At 41.4% G+C, this 22,758-nt stretch overlaps 1 protein-coding gene across 2 annotated transcripts in view; it reads right to left on the bottom strand.

Moving 5' to 3' along the window:
* NETO1 (neuropilin and tolloid like 1) overlaps positions 1-22,304 on the bottom strand; it is a 104,824-nt gene extending 82,520 nt beyond the window's left edge. For both annotated transcript variants that reach the window (XM_005696956.3, XM_013974336.2), the window contains exons 1-4: positions 21,955-22,304; positions 19,892-19,945; positions 19,517-19,654; positions 14,272-14,520 (exon numbers count right to left, since the gene is read on the bottom strand). In XM_005696956.3, the coding sequence (XP_005697013.1) occupies positions 14,272-14,520; positions 19,517-19,654; positions 19,892-19,945; positions 21,955-21,982 (469 nt within the window). In that variant the 5' untranslated portion in view covers positions 21,983-22,304. The remainder of the gene's footprint in view (positions 1-14,271; positions 14,521-19,516; positions 19,655-19,891; positions 19,946-21,954) is intronic.

Below are 22,758 nucleotides of genomic sequence, written 5' to 3'. Positions count from 1 at the left end.
ACCTAAATATAAACATTTCTTATGTTCAAATCTCAGCTTTGGTAGGGAGATGACCTTAAGCACAATATGCAAAATTTTAAATATTTGTTTTTTCAAGAATTTAAAATGAGAACGGCAATGATACAATACCTCACAGGTGGGCTATAAAAATCAAATGAAATAGAGTATGCAACGTGCTTAGAACAACCTCTGGCATAAAATAAGAACCCAATAATTCTTTAGCTTTATTAAGATGAATATCTTATAATCAGACAGTGGAAGGCAAGAATCACTGCCTACATTAATTTTGAATGACTACATTTATTACATATTGTTCTGCTGGACAATAACATGGAGAAATTTGAGGAGGAGATATTTTATCTAACAAATCCAAATACTTTTGATAAGAAGGCAGCTTTTTATAAATATGTAGGATATGTGTATCAAAATATTTTCCAAACTAACTTCCCTTTTCTTATCCCTACCATCTAAACTGTAGCCAATAGTGAATACCCATTGCTCTTTTACAATGTTACAACTTGTAACAGCAATCAGCGTAAATTCAATAGAGACAATCAAGCAACAGATAAAGTAATAAAGTAAATATTGTCTGAATTACAGGGAAATAATGAATACAGAAAAGGAACTCTTCTTTTCTCCCTCCCCTGATTTCTTCATTAAATTAGACCAAATGTGTTTCTTCAAATCTTGAAAGACACCTGAAATCATCCTGATAATTGAGATATTATATATTTAAAAGCAAGCATAAATAAATGATATCATTACTAAAAGGAAGTATGGCAATCCATACAGAAAGAAAATGAAAATACTACTAAATGATCTGCCATTCAATATGCAGCACTGCTCAAGTCTACCCTTGAACCTTTCAAAACCATCCCAGAGAAGCTCATCTTTTGCAACCTGTCTCATGGAAGTAGTCCTCTCCATAACTCAGGAAAAGGCCCTTAAGCATCAGAACCCTCCAAGCATGGGACTATGTCCTGGCGTGTGAGCTCAGTCGTGTCTGACTCTGCAACCCCATGGACCATAGCCTGCCAGGCTCCTCTGTTCATGGAATTTTTCAGGCAAAAATACTGAAGTGGGTTGGTATTTCCTCCTCCAGAGGACCTTCCTGACCCAGGGATCAAATCCATGTCAAATCCTTGTCTCCTGCCTCTCCAGCGTTGGCAGGTGGATTCTTTACCACTGAGCCACCTGGAAAGCCCCTAAAGTTCACCTACACTCGAAGAAAAACTGATGCCAATTGATTACCAACTAAGACTGTCCAATAAGAAGACGCCAAGACCAAATAAAATGTAAAATTCCGAAATATACAATTTTGTGTTCTAATTTACTTAGAAGAGTATTGGCTCAAACTCACACAATAGTCTATTCTAATTTGCGGATGTCATAATTAGTTGTGCTCAGCCCTCTAATTCGCTCAATTCTTCACCTTCCCTAGCTGCTCTTCCTGCTTCAGCTCTGAACTGCTAACAGGCTTGCAATGTGCCCCCAGAGCTATCACACTTTAAAAGCTATCACCCTTTGGACATCTTTAAAAACAAACATAGCACTTGCTATTCTTGTATTCTCCAACATAAGTTATGACATAATCACCAAATCATTAAGGATGGAAACTTCAGTCGTTTCTACTCTTCTTTCTTGACATGCACACCTAATGTGTCACTAAATCTTACTGATGTCAAATTTGTTCTTTCAGTACATTGCCGCACACACTATGCTCTTTTTGGCTCTTACAATTTTTTACCTGCATGATTTTAATTGTTTATCTTTGTTTCCTGCATTTCTATTCTTTCTCTACTCAATCCGTCCTCCACATTCTAATAAATCACAGGCAGGACTACAATAAATGCCTCAAATATTGCAATTGAATTTAAAATACTAGTCTATTTCCCACTTCTCCTAAAATTATATATCATTACCATGGCTTAGTCTAAAGGAGATCAGACCTGGGAGTTCTTTGGAAGGAATGATGCTAAAGCTGAAACCCCAGTACTTTGGCCACCTCATGCGAAGAGTTGACTCACTGGAAAAGACTCTGATGCTGGGAGGGATTGGGGGCAGAGGAAAAGGGGATGACAGAGGATGAGATGGGTGGATGGCATCACTGACTGATGGACGTGAGTTTGAGTGAACTCCGGGAGTTGGTGATGGACAGGGAGGCCTGAAGTGCTGCAATTCAAGGGGTTGCAAAGAGTCAGACATGACTGAGTGACTGAACTGAACTGAACTGAACTGAACTGAATCATGGCTTAGAGAAGGAAATGGCAACCCATTCCAGTATTCTTGCCTGGAGAATCCTATGGACAGAGGTTCCTTGCGGGCTACAGTCCATGGGATCGCAAGAGTTGGACACGACTGAGTGACTTTCACTACCATGGCTTTTGAAACATTATTTATCTGAATCAGTCTCATCTCAACTTTTTTCAAAGTCACAAATCTGCTTTCCAAATGGTCTTGACTGGAACTTCCTTGGTGGCCCAATGACTAAGACTCCATGCTCCCAAAGCAGGGACCTCAAGTTCGATCCCTGGTCAGGGAACAAGATCCCACATGCTGCAACTAAAGATCCCACATGTGGCAACTAAAGCTCCCACATGCCAAATGGTCTTGACTTCCTGCTATACATTTTACCAACTTTTGCATGGCTGCTATCTCACTCTTTCTACCTTCTTTGGGTACTTAACTCCATTCATTTCTCTTTTAACTCATGTAGGTGTACATTCATGTAAATTTCAGTAACTATCAGCTCATGCCAAACACTGAAGAGGCTCTAGAAACTTAAAGATATAAACCGATGTTCCTTCCTTTCGAGAAGTCTGGTGTCAATGGAGAGAAAGAAAGTTTTTTGTCATGCATGTCACTAGGGCATGATGGAGCTGGCTAGGGGAACCCGGGAGGACACAGGGTCCATCCTGAGGCTGCAGGGAGGGGTGTGCAGGGAAATGTCACCGAGCGACGTGTCTCTCGCCATCAGGCGATGCCCCCACTTACCCTTTAGGGGCCAGCGCTCTGTGCACTTGCCGTGGCACTCACTACATTAGGCATAAATATTCTGTCCTCAAACACACCCTCAGCTCCACAAGGGAGATCCTGCATCTTAGTCACACTCACATCTCAGCATTTACTGCGCAGTTTGGACCAACTATGGGTCAAAACTCTTCTAGTGTTGCTGAATGACTCTAAGAAATAATCAGAGGTTTAGATGTGATCTCAGGGAATATCACGTCACATCCAACAATATATGTTCATATTTTGGCTATATCGTTAGCAGCAAAATCTATAATGATAATGGGGCTAGTACTGGTCTAATGAGGAAAACTGAAACTCTTAGAGATTGAGTAAACTGCTGTTGCCAAAAGTCACATAATAAGAAAGTTTCTAAGTCAACACTTCAACAGTCTAGCACTATGGCCCATATTTAACCACATTTCACAAAATATTATATATATATATGTATACATGTGTATGTACACATACATGTAATATGAAATTATTAGAAAACCATGAAACTGAGAAAAATAGGTTTATGCAAAATGAAAAAATGAAGACTCATCCAAGTAGACTGCAACAAAGACCTAGCATAGCGCCGATATTCTCTGAGAGGAACGGAGCGTTCCCCTGCACAGTTCGAAGGAAATGCCTAAACAACTCTTTTAACTTAACTATGTACTATAAGTTACGGCCTCCACTTATTTTTCCCTGATGAGGACAGAGATGTTACACTGAAAATAACTTGAAACTATTGAGGAACTTTTCTAAAACAAGGGTACCTCTTAGGCATCAAAGAACATGTCATCCATAGATAATGAGAAAGCACAACAAATCACATCCTTAGAAGCAATTTGCCTTAAGTTAACAAAAAGCTGGGCTTTGTCGTGGATTACCTTATGATCTAGAATGGAACATATAAGTTGTTAATGGAAGAAAAACTGATACACAACTCAAGCTAGACAGGAAAAGTGTAGTCCGAAGAACATACATGCCAGCAACGACATTTGAACAGGAGACTAAACACCGTATTTATTCATAGAATCATTACGTTTTTCCTGTGTCAGGGCTCATAAACAAGAGGGACACAATATCTGAATTTTTTTCTAGAAAATGTGGGCTCAGACCAAACAATGGGGCTGGAACAGTGAGGAGGCATAATGAAGAGCCGAGGGGCCCAGCAACCTGTGAGTAGAAGGCGGTAAGGAGTTAGTAGAAGCCAGTGGAAGACACACTGCCTATAGCTGTCAAGGAGAGAGGTATGTGGCCACTACTCGGGTAAATGAAAGAAGGAATGGAGAAGCAGAAGCAAGAGCAAGAACCAAGGGGATAATGAATGGAATGGACCGAAGAAATGATACAAATGATAAAAACAGTGGTCAACAAAACATAAGCATGGTTGTATTACTTTTTGATGCTAATTTTCTTTGAATTTAAATTTGGGATAAACCTTATTTATCCCAAGTATTATTTGAAAATTTAAATAAAACAATAAAATTGTAACTATTATTTGAAAATACTTATTAAAGGAAAGTAATATGCCCATGCAAAAAACCTAAGAATAATTTTCTCACCAGTTAACCAATTATCTACCACAGCAGATCTCTTCAAACCTGACTCATTTTCATGCTGTGGGAACTCTCTATGTCAGACTTCACCTATCATTGCCATGACAACCCTCATCTCTGCTTTCCTAGCTCATCAGCACCGCCACTGACCAGTCTACAAATTCGACTTTGTTTGCCCGCCAAATCTGCTAAAGGTAATACACTTTCAGACTGCACCAGCAAGCATAATAGAGTCTGGGAATGTTTTAAGGTAGCAATACGGATCTCTGAATTTCTCTTTGAATCACTTAGACAAATTCCTTGGGGCTTTGAAGTGCAAATTTCAGAAGGAAAGTTCCAAGGGAATAGAACAGTTTTCTGATTTGGGTTATGATCAACAGACAACAGAATAGAAGTGACGTATGTACGACTAATATGCCCTTCTGCTTAAAAGGCAAGTTTAGCTCTTCTGTGGCACATGGCTTGCTGATTGCAAATAGTCCTTCTGTATCATAATCACTCTGTAATCCTTGCGGTCGTCTGGGTGAAGTGAGGTGTCTGAAATGAGTTGGAGAGGGAAAATGCCATCAGGATGTACTGAAGCAGAATTTCAAGCAAGTCAGCATAGCTGTGGAATGGTGGGAAGCTAGCCAAGTGAGCAAGCAACAACAGACAGCATAGCTCTTTTGAAGCAAAGGCATCAGGGAGATATGCCATGGAGAGGCAGAGGCTTAAAGAGTGCCAGGTTCTACAAATAGCTATTATTGCCACAAACAAAAATGCCACCATCCCATGCACATCTCTGGAAAGGATTGCAAGTTGCTATTTTGTTGGAGTTGCTGCCATATTTATGTATAAAGATGGCATTCACATAAAATCAAATGATATAGAGAGATAGGTACATATATACATACATACAGAGTATCAACTTTTTGAAGGGTGAAGGGCATCACTCTACTACACAATATCTTACTCTTCTCATAGAATATGGACTCATTGTGGGGAACACAGGATGTTTTACACAGTGTATATTTACAATATTAGCACAGTAAATCAATAAATATTTGCGAATAAGTGTAAGTGGCAAATACAAGTGGAGATTAAGTCGTTCTGTGAGTTCACTTTAAGTACAGTTACATGAGCTGTACTTAAATAGCTATAATGGAAGACAAATTATAAAATAGAAAGACATTTTTGGTCAACAAAATAATAGTGTGGGTGTTTTCCTGATAACTATTTGATTGATTCTGCACATAAATAAATGATAAGAAGTATTAAACTATGGGCAAATTGTTGTAAAAATTCTTTGAAAATAAAAAAACTCAAGACTATAATGTTTTCTTAGTCAAAATACATAGATATAGATTGTTATAATTTGAAAAGCATACTTTTTGAATATGCTATAAGTCAAACGTTAGCGTTTGCTAGGAGATTTTACCAAAAAGCCTGGTAACTATGGACACTTAGGAAAAAACATAAGAATGCAAAATGGAGATAAAACAGATGCTTTTTTTGTTGTTGTTGTTCTTTTATTGTATTTCTTGAATGCTTCTCTGACTCAAATGATACCATTTCTCTCTGGGACAATTTTAGTGGAGGGTGGATGGTGGTCTTTGGATGTTGGGACATCCAAAGGTGTGATGGGTCCAGAGGTGATGCGTTCAGAGGTGATGTGATTGATCAATGTATGATCCTAGATGGTCCATAAGACGCCTTTGGGGAAATTAGTGAACAGCACCCATTTCCGGATATGGGTCTGCTCGGGGCACCTGAATGGGAGCAGAATCAGCTCTCCTTCCCTCAGCCTGGTGTCCTGAACATCACAGCTGTACACAGCAGCCCTGGGGAGAGGGAAGCTGTTGGGGATTGGAAGCAACTGGTCTCTGAAGAAAGTCAGAGATACATGTGTTAGGAAGAAGGAGTCATTGCAGGAGAAAGAAATTCAAGGTTTCTCCTTGAGTATTTAGCACATCAGCCATAGGTTCCAAGTCATGAGAGCACTTTACACACAGCTAACTGACCAGGTCAGTAACAGGAGACATTTGAGAAGAACAGGAAATGAGTCACACACTTCCGGCTGGGGGGTCGGGGCTGAAAAGGCAGATGTTTATAACAGAGGTAGTGGGAAGGAAGATAAATCATTGCCTTTTTCATCACTGTCAACTGAATGGCATTTCAGGCAATATGGGAAAGGTGAATTTTAAAATCTATAACCAGTAATGGTGACATGTGGGTGATACAGTTTTGTCCCTTAATTAAATTTCTTAACATAACTAAACTGAAAGCACTTACAATATGGGATGTAATTAAAGTCATGATCTCTACCTTTGTGAAAGGTGTATCAGCACAGTGGTTGTATAACTGATAAACAAGCAGTCACTGAACTTCTACACAGAGCTCACGAACCCGGGCAACGCCTTTTCTCTAGATCACTGCTTTCTTTATCTTTAAAACAAAAAGGCTGAATGAGATGAACTTCAAGGTCTCTTTCAGATCTAAAGAAAACCCATGCCTACAATGTAAATATATCTGAGGCTCCACATGGACCAGTCTCAAACGTACCATATTCAAAAACATGCAGTCCAACAACTAATCATTAAACAAACAAACAAAACACACCTAAACACTTTTCTCTACCTTTCCAGGAAAAAGTAAGATGAGGAAAGGTATTCTGTCTGTACAGGAAACTTCATTAAAAATCCTTCTTCTCTTCTGCTACAGCTTTCAGTATTCTCTGTACAGATGGGAGCTAATCCTGGAAATTCTCTCCCACTCTCAACTTCTCTCCTGAACACCCACCTAGACCAAACAGCCTCTCTCCCTCTCTCTCTCTCTTTACTTATTCCTCAACCTTCCCCTTGAGCCCTCTTCTATACACATCAGATCAACCAAATCACAGGCTGGGGGGATGAGAGTTGAGGCATGGAGAAACTGCCCTTACATGAATATCTTTGGTAATTATTACATGTCCCTACTGTGACTCTCAAGTTTTCAGTTTCATTTCTTGAAAAATAAAAGCCTCAAGAAGAAATGTAATTTCATTTCATACATTTTCCATTTGACAGTATTTGCTGGGGTTAAAATTAGAATACTGGGAGCCTACAGTGTAAAAGATAATAGAAAGACAACATAATGCTATCTGACCAAAACTTATTCAATCTTTTATTTCTAGGTGAAAAAAATAATCAGATAAAGTCCTTGTCCTTGTTTTAACATTAACCTATAAACTTTAATTCTTTCATCTTTTAGTATAAAATGCAAATTAAAGTTTAGTTACTGAAAAACTGGTACAGATAGATGAAATATAGCTTTTCTTTCTTACCACCAAAGCATATATCTAAACTCTGATTATCTAGACAAGGAAAATTAGTAATTTTCAACATGTTTTAATATTCACACATTTCAAATAGAAAAAGCACTGCAATGGATAATTAAAGTAACACTGAGTTTATGACAGTATTTTACCTAATTAATATATATCATTTAATATATAACACAGAAATCTTTTTTAAACATTCAATTTAAATCACTGCACTGCAGTGTATCCCTTCCATTGCCTTTGGAGTGAATCAGTATGGAGTTTTCCAAGGAGTCTAGGAATTGTGCAGAATGTTCCTAAAACACTTTGCACTGCTCAGATGAAACGCGCTATTTAAGTACAAAGTATCCTGATAATTTCAATGTTGACAACGCCACTCATCCCATGACAACACCTAACTCGACCTGACTTATTTGATACTTCAAGGCATACTCCTAAAACTAAACTTCTCCAACAGGATGTTTATAACTTTGATATATACAACAAGTTCAGGAAAATATCATCAAAAGAGGAAGATTTCAAAAACATTATATTTTATGTCTGTAAAGATGAGACTAAAAAGCTGGCTTAAAACTCAACATTCATAAAAAGAAGATCATGGCATCCGTTCCCATCACTTCATGGCAAATAGATGGGGAAACAGTGGAAACAGTGAAAGACTATGTTCCTGGGCTCCAAAATCACTGCAGGTGGTGACTGCAGCCATGAAATTAAGATGCTTGCTCCTTGGAAGAAAAGCTATGACCAACCTAGACAGTATATTAAAAAGCAGAAACATTACCAACAAAAGGTCCATCTAGTCAAAGCTATGGTTTTTCCAGCAGTCGTGTATGGATGTGAGAGTTGAACCACAAAGAAGGCTAAATGGTGAAGAATTGATGCTTTTGAACTGTGGTGTCAGAGAAGCCTCTTGGGAGTCCCTTGGACAACAAGATCAAACCAGTCAGTCCTAAAGAAAATCAGTCCTAGATATTCACTGGAAGGACTGATGGTGAAGCTGAAGCTCCAATATTTTGGCCACTTGATGTGAAGAACTGACTCATTGGAAAAGACCCTGATGCTGGAAAAGATTGAAGTCAGGGAGAGAAGGGGATGATAAAGGATGAGATGGTCAGATGGCATCAATGACTTGATAAACATGAGTTTGAGCAAGCTCCCAGAGTTGGTGATGGACAGGGAAGCCTGGCGTGCTGCAGTCCATGTGACTGCAAAGAGTCGGACATGACTGAGTGACTGAACTGAACTGAAAGAGGAGAAAGTCTCCCCATTAGGAAGGAAAGCACAAGGCTAACTGGACTTCCCTGGTGGCTCAACTGGTAAAGAATCCGCTTTCGATGCAGAAGATGGGGTTTGATCTCTGGGATGGGAAGATCCCCTGAAGAAGGGATTGACTTCCTATTCCAGTATTCTTTCCTGGAGAATTCCATGAACAGAGGAGCTCGGCTGGTCACATTCCATGAGGTCGCAAAAGATTTGGATGCCACTTTAGAGACTAAACAACAACAAGAAGAGATATTTGTTCCTAAAGAGATTGAAAGGGTTACATTCCCCAAGAGTAGAATATCTGGAATGTTCTTCGTTCTTAATATCACACAGAGTCCCTGATAATGCCTCCAAACTGGTGGAACAGCACATACGGTCATATATTTTCTCTTTAGTTTATATCTTCAAGTGGCAAAGAAAATTGAGGCCTAGGGAAGCTGGCTGCGGGGGAAGTTGTTCTCTACTTAAATGGCATTTTCTGTTTAAGTAAAAAAAATGTGGATTGCGGAGAAGAGGTATTCTCTCTTCTAAAAATTCATTTTTATTTAAAAATAAATTTTAAATTTGAATAAAGTTCATCTTAAAATGACCAACTATGGTATGTTTTCTTTTTGATTCATCTCAAGTTTTATTTACATAAGTGATATCAAAAATAATATAGTATCCTTTTCAAAAATAAAAAATAATGGATAATGCTGATAAATTTTCACAATATGTCTATCTTGGTTTCTTCAATTCCTTCTCAACCATCCTACTCCAAAATCATCTAAGGTAATCATTGTTACGAGTTTGGTGAATATTATTCCAGTAATAAAGTAATTTTATTATAAAATATTTTCTCACGTGAGAAAATATTTCCCAATAAATGTTATTAAGATGAGAAAACCTTATTAAGATGAGAAAATAATGTCAGTCTATTGCAATTTTTATATGTTTTCTTTTTCAATTATTTGTGGGTTATCAAATTTTCCATTATGTAACTTGTAACATTCTCAGTAACTCTGAATTCATTTCTTGTCTCAGGAGCGGGAGAGTGTATGTCACAACACAACTGTGTTTACACCAGAAGCAGAGAGGTTTTCCCAAGAGGGATCATCCCGGAACCTCCCCCAGGGCTCTGGGGTCCTCAGCCCTTTTTTTCAGACCTCACCCTGTCCTTCATTTCTGCAGACCTCAGAGTCTGACTGGCTGAGTTTTCTCTGACTGTCGCTCAATCTCACAATCCTTCTCGTGCATGCTAGACTGTAATCCTAGGTGATTCATCATTGCACTGTGTAAAGGTAAAGCATCCAGAAATAGTCACAGTCTATAAAATAAAAACTGCAGAGTCATCAGAATGTGTCAGAAGATGGGAAATCCCTGTAAGAGTGAGTCGGTGGCATCTTCTCTGGTTCTGCTTCTCACCCTCCAAGTCCACACGAGACCTCCATCTACCACTGTCTACCACCAGATCACAAGTAGTTCCCAGGAACACAGGAGCCAGGGATTAAAGGCCTATGTTTAAAGGTGACTAGGAAAAGAAGTCGAAGATATTAAGAGACAAAAACAAATTTTGAGATAAGAGTTGATACAAATTAGTGTCCTGGTCAGGCAGGACCACAGCTCAAGACTGGACAGAGGAAATGACCCCTGGCAGTTTGAAACCTATAGTCATGTGCAGATGTGAGAGTTGGACAATAAAAGAGGCTGAGTGCCAATGAACTGATGCTTTCAAATTGTGGTGCTAGAGAAGACTCTTGGAGTCCCTTGGACTGCAAGGAGATCAAACCAGTCAGTCCTAAAGGAGATCAACCCTGAATATTCATTGGAAAGACTGATGCTAAAGCTAAAGCTCCAATACTCTGGCCACCTGATGCAGAGAGCCGATTCATTGGAAAAACCCTGATGCTGGGAACGATTCAGGGCAAGAGGAGAAGGGGGCAACAGAGGATGAGATGGTTGGATGGCATCATCAACTCAATGGATACAATTCTGAGCAAACTCTGGGAGACGGTAGACACAGAGGAGCCTGGTGTGCTACAGTCCATGGGGTCGCAAAAAGCTAGACACAACTTAGTGACTAAACAGCAACAAAAAGCTTAAAACTAAATCATCACTGGGAAAAAATGATCCATGTTATAGAGGTGAATCATCATGTACCTTAGCTGGATGCAAGTTACAAAGTTAAGCTTCAATATTTGGATTTCACACTCACTGTATAATCTTCTGAGTATAATCTGGATGTCTATGCATGGTTGCTTACAAGAAACACTGAGCTGTGTGAGTCTAAGAACACTTAACTGAAAATGTATGTATGTTTTTATATGTGTGCATATATGTATATGCATAGATGTTTACACATATATGCGTATATTCAGTCTTTTTAGCTTGGTTAATGGGACTCATTACTAAGAGTGGGTAAATTCTCACGTGCCCACCTCAAGCTTCTGAGACTATAAATTAAGATCCAGATTCCAGATTGTGATAAGTTTTCAAAAATAATGAAGACCACCTGGTCTGCTCTAACATATTTTATGACTGTTATCAGAAGTAATTATAACCCTTCTGTGGAGACTTAGACCCACTTAAACAAACCTAATAAGGAAAAGTGACATCAGGAAGGTTAAGTTTTGCACATCCACCCCCCAAAGTCAGGGAAACAGCAGTTGTAATTTTTAAAAGATGTGGGACGCTTGCTCTCCCAATAAAGTATGCCAAGCCCCCTTGACGTCTAAAGAACACACGATCAAATTAATAAAATAAGAGCTATCGATAGTTGAGATCTTATAGGAAGTGAAAAATCCATAAATATGCATTGGTCAGTAATCAAACAATCTTCCAACAAATCTTTTGAGGTAATCAATATTATTTCTATTTTTATTTTACAAATTAAAATATTGAGGCATAAAATGTTAAGAATCATGTCCAAAATTTATAGCAAGCAAGAATAAGAAAGTCAGAACTGGAAGCCTCATCTGCTTCTAAAACCAGTGTTCCTCATGGCCATCCTGAAGCCCAGTGGGGACAATCTCCTTGCAGTGAGCATCCCACTTGGGGGCCCTCAGAATGTCATCACTGCTTTATAACTTAGATGATAAAGTGAACTTGAAGAACTCTGCTCAACTTCCACAAATCACCACTTGAAGCATACTACCAAATAAAAATAAAGCCCAAATTAAAGTGAAGCCTCTGCGACTCCCTGCTCTCTATATGCCACGTGTTCCGTGGTCGCTCCGTCATGGCTGACTCTTTGCAACCCCATGCACTGTAGCCCGCCAGGCTCCTCTGTCCACGGACAAATTATCACTAATCTCTGCCTCCTTCATCAAGTAAGTGGCCTCCTCAATATTGTCTCTTTACAGAATGAGTTGTGGATTATGGTGCCACTCAGACAATGGCCTCGGGCCATGGAATGTCAACTTCCGCAGACATGGGATTTTTACACATCTCTCATGGTCCCACATTTCCCTCAGATGCCAGGTGTAGGCTTCCTGGTACACTTTAGTTTGTCCACATGACTAGAGAAGCTTAAGTCTATCCTTAATGTAGTCTTCATTTCGTGAACCACCTCCCTACATTCCCTTCTGATTCAGTAGCTCTAGGTGATAAAATCTTCTCCTTCTACAGATGAAGTAGCATGGCTCTAAAGAAACAAGGAGCAAAGAACAGCACTTGAGAACCAAGAAGATTTTGAAACCCAAGGATAGCAGATCAAGCGTCACCATTTATGCATCTCAAGTAGAGCTAGAATCTGGATCACATTGCTGAAGTTGATGAAGTTGACGCTACATCTCTAACGAGACTATAATTTTATATCCTCACATTGCTTCCATGATTACTAATCTCAGGATGAAAATGGAACTTATGAAAGCCTAGATCATAACACAAGCCATCGTCTTTAGGTTCTGGCTATATTCTAAATTAGCGGTCAAGAAGAAAATACGTATTTCCATTAAAAACTCTAGCACTAATTAAGTAATCACAATGTTTATACATTTTCAGAACACATCAAGCTTGATTGCCACATGTAAAATATCCATGACTTCTGTTAACAACCCAATATTAGAAAAGCATAATAAAAACCACAATCTAGTAATGTTTAAGGCTAACACATATGCTAGTTTATATCACTTATTTCAATTATTATATTATTAGTCTATAGTACCATAATAAAAGTCATCATTAATCTCATATTAATTATTTAAAATATTTTAGTGTTTGAATGGAGCATCACAGCCCTGCTCTGATGTTACCTCTGTAATGTGGGACGGAAACTTGAACAAAGTTTATGTACACTTCAATTTAATCTACTGCCTGTTACAACCTGAGTAAAACGATACACACAAACTTTAAAAAAATATGTAATTATAAGTAAATAATGTGCTTTATGTAATTTGAGTCATCTTTCCATTTTAAAAAATGACCTCATCAAATCTCAAATTGCTGCAGCCTGATGTTCACAAAGTTTAAAAATGTGATAACAATTTTTATTATAACAAATGATAGCTCATCATAAAGTGAGCCAGTCAATATCACAGGCCTTTTTTAATATTGCAGTTTAAAAGGAAAATTGACATAGAATGGATAATTATATAATAACAGATAATGTGTGCCAGGCCTTGCAAATGAATACTGGGCTGCTAGGGGGCTCACTTTTCCTTTCATCACAACTCTTAGGGATTTGCATTTCTAAAAAAGAGATTAGTCGGCTTTATCCTAAGATCCATTTGCTTTAAAAATGATAATTTTCAGGACAAATGAATATTTTATTCAAGTTCTCCAAAGATCATTTTGATGGATACATTTTGCAATATTGCAACTGCCTTTTCAAGTTTATTGGGATTCAAAGTATAATTAGTTTCTCTATTACAGACTGCCTCTTGAATTACATGTTTCAGCATAATGGAAGTCCAACTAATTAACTGTGTTGCTGATGACCATGTAAACCCCTGAGTCACTTCGCTTTACCTCTAAAGTAGGCTAAATTTTAAGGAAAAGTAATTTCCCTTCCAGAATTTACGAAATGAAAAGAGAGAGCACTGTAGATTTGCTTCCAAATAGAACTGGGAAACTCTTTGGAAATGATAAAGTTGTCTTACAGAAGTTCTTATACTATGATAGAAGGAGAACTAAGGAAGAAAACAGAGACGGAAAGAACAAGTCCCCACTTACCAGGTGTGAAATTGTACCGGGCTGAAAATCCCATAGATTCCAGCTCTCCATCAGCAAAAAATTTAATCCATAGAAATCTTCCACTGGATTTTATTACAGGTGGATTTTGTTGTCCACAAAAACGTCCAATTATTGGAGAAAATCCAAAAGGTCCATCTCGAACTTCAATATGATCAAATTTGCACTCCCAAGATGGTTCAATAGAGTACTTTTCATCAAAGTAAAGTTCAATGCATTGTCTTGGGGCAGCTAAAAAGAAAAAAAAAAAAGATTATGTCTAGAAGGTCCTTTTTAAATTTGTAGTTTCACTTTTCTGATTCTATTTAAGATTTCATCTTGTATAATAACTTCTATCCAACTTTGACTGTGATATACATAGAAACACTGAGGAAGTTTGTTTCAGTTAGTATTCTAAGGGATAACATTTCTGTAAGAATGTCTAAGGGATGATTCTTAAAACTGATGAGGTTGCCCAAAATATTATTCTGATATATAAAAAGACCATTTCAATGTGTGACACAATGAACAAGTCGTGGTATTTTTGTGAGAGGCTCGTAACTCAGGTTTAAAGAGTGGAGAAGCATCTTTCTGTTGCTGCTGCTGCTGCTGCTGCGTCGCTTCAGTCGTGTCCGACTCTGTGCGACCCCATAGATGGCAGCCCACCAGGCTCCCCCGTCCCTGGGATTCTCCAGGCAGGAACACTGGAGTAGGTTGCCATTTCCTTCTCCAGTGCATGAAAATAAAAAGGGAAAGTGAAGTCGCTTAGCCGTGTCCGACTCTTAGCGACCCCATAGGTGGCAGCCCAGCAGGCTCCCCCGTCCCTGGGATGCTCCAGGCAGGAACACTGGAGTGGGTCGCCATTTCCTTCTTAGCTACCCCATGGACTGCAACCTACCAGGCTCCTCCGTCCGTGGATTTTCCAGGCAAGAGTACTGGAGTGGGGTGCCATTGCCTTCTTCCAACCTTTCTGTTGCTTCTCCCGTATCTTCAGGAGAAGCCATTTTTACGGTCAGACACCACTTGAGACCTGCTTCGCAGGGAGTTCTACAATCAGTCAAGTAGTCCCAATCAGATGTCTTGGTTAGAGCGGAATGTGTGTAGAGGAATATGAAGAGTAACTCTTCCAGAACACAAGTGTTATCCTGCCATCCTCAGGCTTAAACTCAATCAGAAACTATCAGCTCTAAGGGAACAATCAATGCAACGGACACACAGGTTTCTCTGAAGCCTCCTGCAGCTCGCCCCAGCAGGGTCTCTCCACCTCACAAACAGCCCACGCTCAGGCCATTCCAGGCCTTCATGTTTTCTAAGACAGTATACCCTTCCAAGTTTTCATGTGTTTTCCCACTTCCTTGACTACCTGTACACTTCCAAACCAACTCCTGTTTACGTGAGGAAATCTTGCTTAAAAAACAAACAAACAACAACAAACCAATACACACACACACAAAGAGAACACCTCCTCTCTCAATCTAAATACACAAACTGTATCTGTCTACCGTCTTTCTTCCGGCTTCCCTCGTGGCTCTGTCGGTAAGGAGTCTGTCGGCAGTGCAGGAGACCCAGGTTTGGTTCCTGGGTCAGTAGGATCCCCTGGAGAAGGAAATGGCAACCCACTCCAGTATTCTTGCCTGGAGAATCCCCATGGACAGAGGAGCCTGGCAGACTACACACCATGGGGTCACAAGAGTCAGACCCGACTTAGTGATTAAACCACCACCAACCACCTTCTTCCTTCAGCACTCAAGCACAGTACTTGTCCTTGAGGATTTGTCCAAAAAAGAAAAAAAACAAAAAACAAACACACACACACACACACACACACACAAAAACCCACACACAACCACACTGTTGGGTGAATTGCAGTAAATGAGCTTATCTTTATAAGTGTGCTTACAGCGCTCATCACAGAAGAGTGAGATTAGGTGAGCAGCTCTGCAAACCTCTACATGGAGGTATTTGCTGAAGCCTTTCCATTCTTGCCTTGTCATGGCCAACAGTTCAAAATTCTGGCATTCTAGACTGCTACTCAGTCAGGGTACCCCCAGTACAGACATCACAGCTGTTGAGATATCCACACTTTTATCCTCGTTAGCAAACAGCTGTCTCGAATCCTTTGAGTGCTCTCCAACCTCCTGACCCTCTCCAAAGACCAACCCCTCCAGAAACTTGAAAGTTAAGACCCGGCACAGGAGGGCCCGCTTCCCATGTGATCAGCAATCATTCCGAATGGCTACTGTTCCCTCCACACCAGTTCTTAAATATATATTGAATATCACACACTTGAGTGGCTTTAAAACTAAAGCCTTTGGTATATGCTTGCGTTTAAAATGAATGCATGGGTATCAAAACGTATATAGAATTGAGATATGTAATCACCAGAAAATTAGAGACTGACTTTATAACCCAGAAACTCTCTGCCTTGTCCTTCACAGTCCACATTGCCTTTCTCTTTATTCTGCCCTCCCTTATGTATTAGTTTACAAAAATCTCTTCTATGTATTTCTTATCTCCTCTCTTTCCAGACCAATGCACTGGATGCCATGGACATCCCAAAGGAGGGAGATTATAATATAATAGTATTTGCAGCTCCATCCAAGACCAATTAAATGAGAAAATCTGGAGGCTGAGCCAGGCATCTGTATTTTTTAAAAGAGTTAAAATGCTATAAATGCCCTTTGGATGATGGTACTCATACTAACAGTCTCAACATCAATCTCTGTGTTTATCACCTGTAAACACATACTTTCATGCCAGGACTGTCCACCGAACTAAAGATCCACACGTGCAATTTCTTCATGAGACATCTCCATAAACATGAAATTGAACACGTGGCTTTCCCTTTAACCCCCCTTTCTCCACTCCTGTTCCTTAGGTGGCATAACAATCACATCTAACACGTCACCAAGCCAGAACCTATAGAACAGTCCCAGGATGGCCTACTCTCCCCTCCCTACATCCAGTCACTCAAGGTTCAATTTCGCAAATACCCTTCATTGTTTCCCCATCAATGTCACTTCTGTAGTTCAGGGTTTCCCTGTGCTTTACCTGGTCTTTCACAACAGTTTCCACTTCGGTTCTTTTCTTCCAGTTACCCCATCAAAAGCTCAGCTTACTATTTCTCTCCTGAGATTATTTCAGTGGCACCCCACTGTCTACAATATCAAGTCCAAACTGGCCTGGGTGACAGACGGATACCAAATTCTCTCTTATCTGAGACCACGTGCACTCCAGCCTCCTCACTTGTCCCTCTCCTTACCCTCTGCAAAAGCCCTCTGAATCGACATGTGGTTAACTAACCACACTGTGTCTCTGAACCTCTGCACATGCTATTTTACACAGAGAATGGCAGTGTCCTGAACGGTCTTTAAAACCAAATGCAAGCATCTCTTTCTCCTTATAGCCTTGTCTTTCTCCCTATTTCAAACACTGCTCATCTCAGAGCTACTTTAGATTGTTTACTGGAAAACAGCATAGTACCCAGGCCACATTGTAGGTTCCATAAGGCAAGTACCATGTCTATTTTGCTCAATACTCTCTAAACTGTACTAACAAGAGTAGTTCAGTAAATATTCGCGAAATGTATGAATGACAAAGGGGCCAGTATGAAGTATTTCAAGAAGGGTTCACAGTGATAGGAGGTTCTCTTTATTTCCCAACTTTAAGTTTTGTCCTTGACATGAAAGAAAGATCTATCAAATTAACATGTGCCTTGTTTGTAAGTAAATAGTGAGCATAAATACCTTTTATGGTTAACTCTGGTAAGGTAACTCTGTGAGTGTGTGTGTGTGTGTGGTAGGGGGAGCACAGGTGTTTGGGAAGTTGCAAGTTTGGGGCCATTAAGTGCTAACACATAATATTGAAAACTTCAACCACTAGATGAAATGTTCATATATTTTAAAAAATTGTCCTTAATAAAGAGGTGTCTACAAGGGTAATGGAAATGGAAAATGTTCAAAGAGAAGCGAATCCCTTTTTCAGCACTTTTTATCCTTCAGGCTGGGAAAAAAACTGATGAGGAGAAACATCATCATTTGGAATGCTGACTTTGGCATGAAAGGATGAAAATGTCACTTTTGAGCACAGACTGAGGCTCAGAATAATATTCAGATTGATATTTGGAAAATATGATTATGAATTTTTTTAAAAAAAACTAAATTGGAGGATAATTGCTTTACAATGTTGTGTTCTGCCTTACAACAATGCAAATCGATCATAGGTATACATATATCTCCTCCTTCTTGAGCCTCCCTCCCACCCTCCATGATTACATTTCTTTCTACATGAATACGTTTTGGGTGCTTCATATTATTTAAGAGAGAAAACAACAAAGTATAGATTATTCTACTAATTATTTAACCAATAAAAGATGAGCTGCCAAAATTGTTACACATTCGGTAATATTATGCCAATCATACATCCATTCCATTAATTAAGAATTCCATATCAATGAAATCAACTGCAAAATAAACTAAGTTGTTGAATTCTTTTTATTTTCCAGAATTTACCTGTTTATAAGTCTTTACTAATCACTTCACTCAGGGATTCCCTGGTGGCTCAGAGGGTTAAGCATCTGCCCTCAATGCGGGAGACTCAGGTTCGGGGGAGATTCCTGGAAAAGGAAATGGCAACCCCCTCCAGTACTCTTGCCTAGAAAATTCCATGGATGGAGGAGCCTTGTGGGCTACAGCCCATGGGGTCGCAAAAAGTCGGACACGACTGAGCAACTTCATTCACTCACTAATCATTTCAATAATTAGCTCGATCCCACATTTTATAGTTGCTGGATTCACTCAGAAATTTTTTGTGTAGGGCGTCCAGAATCAATTTTTGTAATGTCTCTATGTATACTGGGCTTCCCCGGTGGCTAAGTGGTAAAGAATCCTGCCTGCCAATGCAGGAGACACATGTTAGATCCCGAGACGAAGGAAGATCCCCTGGAGAAGGAAATGGCAACCCACCCCAGGATTCTTGCCTGGGAAATCCCATGGACAGAGGGGCCTAGTGGGCTACAGTCCATGGGGTTGCAAAGAGTTGGACACGACTTAGCAACTAAACAACAACAACAAAGACTTTACTAATCGTTTCAATAATTAGCTCGATTCCAGATTTTATGGCTATTGGCTTCACTCAGAGATATTTACGTGTACGGTCTCCAGAAGCAATCTCTGTAATGTCTGCCCATGTCTCTGCACACTGCCCATTCCGAGCTCAGGGACAGCCAGGCCGGACTTGGCTCCCTCACCTTCTATGATGTAGATGCATTCCCGGTCAGGGGGGTACTTGCTTGGATAGTTCGGAGAAGTGAAGATACCTCCATCTGCATGTTTTGTCCAAGTTCCACACTGCACAGACTTCTGTGTTTCTGAGGTGGTTTGCTTTTCTGCAAAATAAAAAATTTTAAAGCCCCATTATCCAATTTTCTATACAACTAAAAATAGAGAGGACATTCTTACAATATCCATTAGTAAATTAACTTCTAAATGCTGTCTTAGTCAAAACCAATCAATTATACACACTATAAAATGCTCAGATATTCTGGAATATTAAGAATATGGAGAATACAGGAAAATGCAAGTGAGGAGAGGCCTCCCACTTGAATTTTTCCAAAGAAACACACCTGTTCCTTTTTTGGCTGCTCCAGACAAATGGAGGATGATTAAACTTGCTACAACTGAAACAGAACAGAAAATTGGGAAGATTAATGTACACTGAAATGACCAAATTCTATTAACAACATAACGGTTTAAAGATAAAAAGATATCAAAGATTATTACTGGCAACCCTTCTCAGATAACTAAGAACTTGCACAAACTGATTCAAAATGTACAAATCAGGACAATTTAGGAATCTCCTCAGGAAGTAATGCCAGTTAAGAATGGTTGAGACTCAAGCTCCTAAGGCAAATTCAGACTTTGAGACTAAGAGTCAACACTGTCATCTACTAATGTCACATCACAGTGGGCTTTCAGGAGTGTGGCCTGGCTGCCCTTTGTAAATGACTTTGCCAGCTTCTTGCAAAGAAGACAGAGGGTCAGCAGGGCAAAGGATGAAAAGGAAAAGTGTTTTCATCAACAATGTTACTGTATTTTAGGAAACAAATATTTCACCAAATCCTATGGCAGGTGGGGGAGGGGAACAAGGGAAGAACAGCCTAATGTGGACTGAAGGCATTAAGCACCATAATAAAAATGTTTCTTTTACAAAACTGACCTACCAAGTAACCCCAGTCCTCAGCATGCTTAGGCTAGGAAATGAATCTCTCCTAATCTTAACTTTGATGCAATCTTTTGTATTATCCAGGAATATTTTATAATTTTAAGAAAGGTTATTTCTATAAACATTTTATTAAGGCAGATTTTCAGTATCAGAAAAAGACTCTGATCTAAAACTTAACAGTAAATCTACGAAGACAATTAAAACGCATCTTACTGTTCTACTTCCCCATCCTTGACTTACTTAATATTTTCACAAAGTCTAAAACAGAGAGAAGTATTAAAGTAATCTAGTCTTCATAATTTCTGATTTTGCCTTCTGTATTTCTCTTTCATCATTTATTTTCTTGTCAATTATCTAAAAGCTCTCCGTTTCATTAGGTCTATAATTATAAGGCCACTTAAAAATGATTTTGGATAAGGGCAGGTATAATCCACAATGATTTCCTAAACGAAAGTTCAGGACAGGATCTTAAAAATGCATCCATGAAGACTGTTCCAGCAAAAGTATATGTGAGCCCTGATATTAGTGTTTGAGAAAGGATGTCAATTATTTTACTTGTACTCTATCTAGCCTGTTCTGCTTTTAGATTAAAACAGGTTGTTATTGTCTGTGTTCAGGTAGAAAAAAAAAAAAGCCTTACTCTTAACTTACCATGTCTACACACACACACACACACACACACACGCTTACAGCCACCAATACCAAGCTGCTGGTTTGGGGTTTCTACTCGGATGGAACCGCACTGTGGACTGTGTCCTGTGATGAACACAGCAGCAACGCCGGTGGCACTGACAGCCTTACCCTCCCTCTGCCCTGTGAGATTCCCACCACAGATCTTCTTACCCCGCCTTTTACTCGATGACTTCTGACGCTATTTGCCTCCAGTCCCCCGCCCTCCCCTCAACCGAACGCGAACCGCACACTCGTGAAGCGACACTCGAGGTCTAGCTACACTCTCCGGAAGAGTTGAGGCTGGCACTCGCGCTACCCTCGAGCGTGGCGTTCAGGAGGCTCACACACGACCCACCGGAGGGGCGACACGGGCCCGCTGGGCTCCAGAAGCCCCTGAAAGGACCGTTCCTTCTCCTCCCCGGAGCTGTCGAACCGGCTCTCTCCCCACCTTCCACCTGAGACCTCCCTGGGACCCGCTCCCCGTCCTCTGCCGCACGTGCGCGTCCCCACCGGGCACTCGGCACCCTCCAGCCCCCGACGCCCCGGCGCACGGCGAGGCTGTTCTCCTCGGCCGACACTCAGCTCCAGGGACCACCGCCGCGCGCCGCCCCCACGCCGGGTCGAGGATGCTGCAGTACAGAAAGTTTACATCTGCCCCAGACTCGCCGGGACTGCGGGGTCCGGCGAGGGCGCGGCGGGGGCCAGGCTGTCCCTGCGCGCTCGGCCACGAGGGGAGGAAGGCGGGGAGGAGGGTCCCCCAGGCGGCCCGGCGTGGCGGGAAGAGGTACTCACTGTGAAACAAACTGCGTCCATAGATCATGTCTGTTCCTTACACCAGAGGCTCCAGGCTCCACTAATTCCATTTAGAGACGGGAAGACTTCCAGTGGTCAGGGAGAGGACGGAGTCGAGAGAGGGTTGAGAGGTGCAAACCGGGAACAGATGAAGAGCGGGGGGAGAGCGAGGCGGGGGGAAAGCCAGCGATCCGAGCCCACACAGCAGCAAGATCCGAGTCCGCGCGTCCTCCGCCCCGGGCTCGCGCTCGCACCCGCTCGCCCTCTCACCGCCGCGAAGCCGGCAGCATCCCGGCCGTGACGCTCGCCTCACGCCCGGGCGCCGGGCGCCTCCATCCGCGCCGCCGGCGGCTGCTCCCGCCCCCTCTGCATCACCGCCGCCGCGGCCGCGGCTGGCAGGAGGGCGCGCGGGCGGCGGCGGGCGCGGGGCGAGCCCTGGGGCGCTCCAGCCGGGGCCGGGCAGGGGCTGGGGCCGCGCGGCGCGGCGAGGCGGGGCAGGTCCGGACCGACGGCAGCGACGGAGCGCGCGGCGGCGGCGGCGGCGGGGGGAGGCTCCCTCAGTCCCCGGTTTCATACACCACGAGCAGCAGGTCGGAGCAGCCCTCCTCGGTCCAGCCCTTGGGGATCGTCCGCTGAGGCATTGAAGACAGGAGGAGGAAGGGGTCCGTCATCGGCTCGCCGGGCTCCGCGCCACCTCTGCGATCTTGCGGAGAGAGGAGCGGGTGGGTGGGCGTCTGGGAGGAGGGCTGCAGGGTGGTGGCGGAGAGACAGGGGTGGCGGGGGGCGGGGGGGGAGGCGGGGACG

Source organism: Capra hircus, chromosome 24, assembly GCF_001704415.2.
Source record: "Capra hircus breed San Clemente chromosome 24, ASM170441v1, whole genome shotgun sequence".
NCBI classification, from domain to species: Eukaryota; Metazoa; Chordata; class Mammalia; order Artiodactyla; family Bovidae; genus Capra; species Capra hircus.
This window is presented reverse-complemented; position numbering and strand designations above follow the sequence as displayed.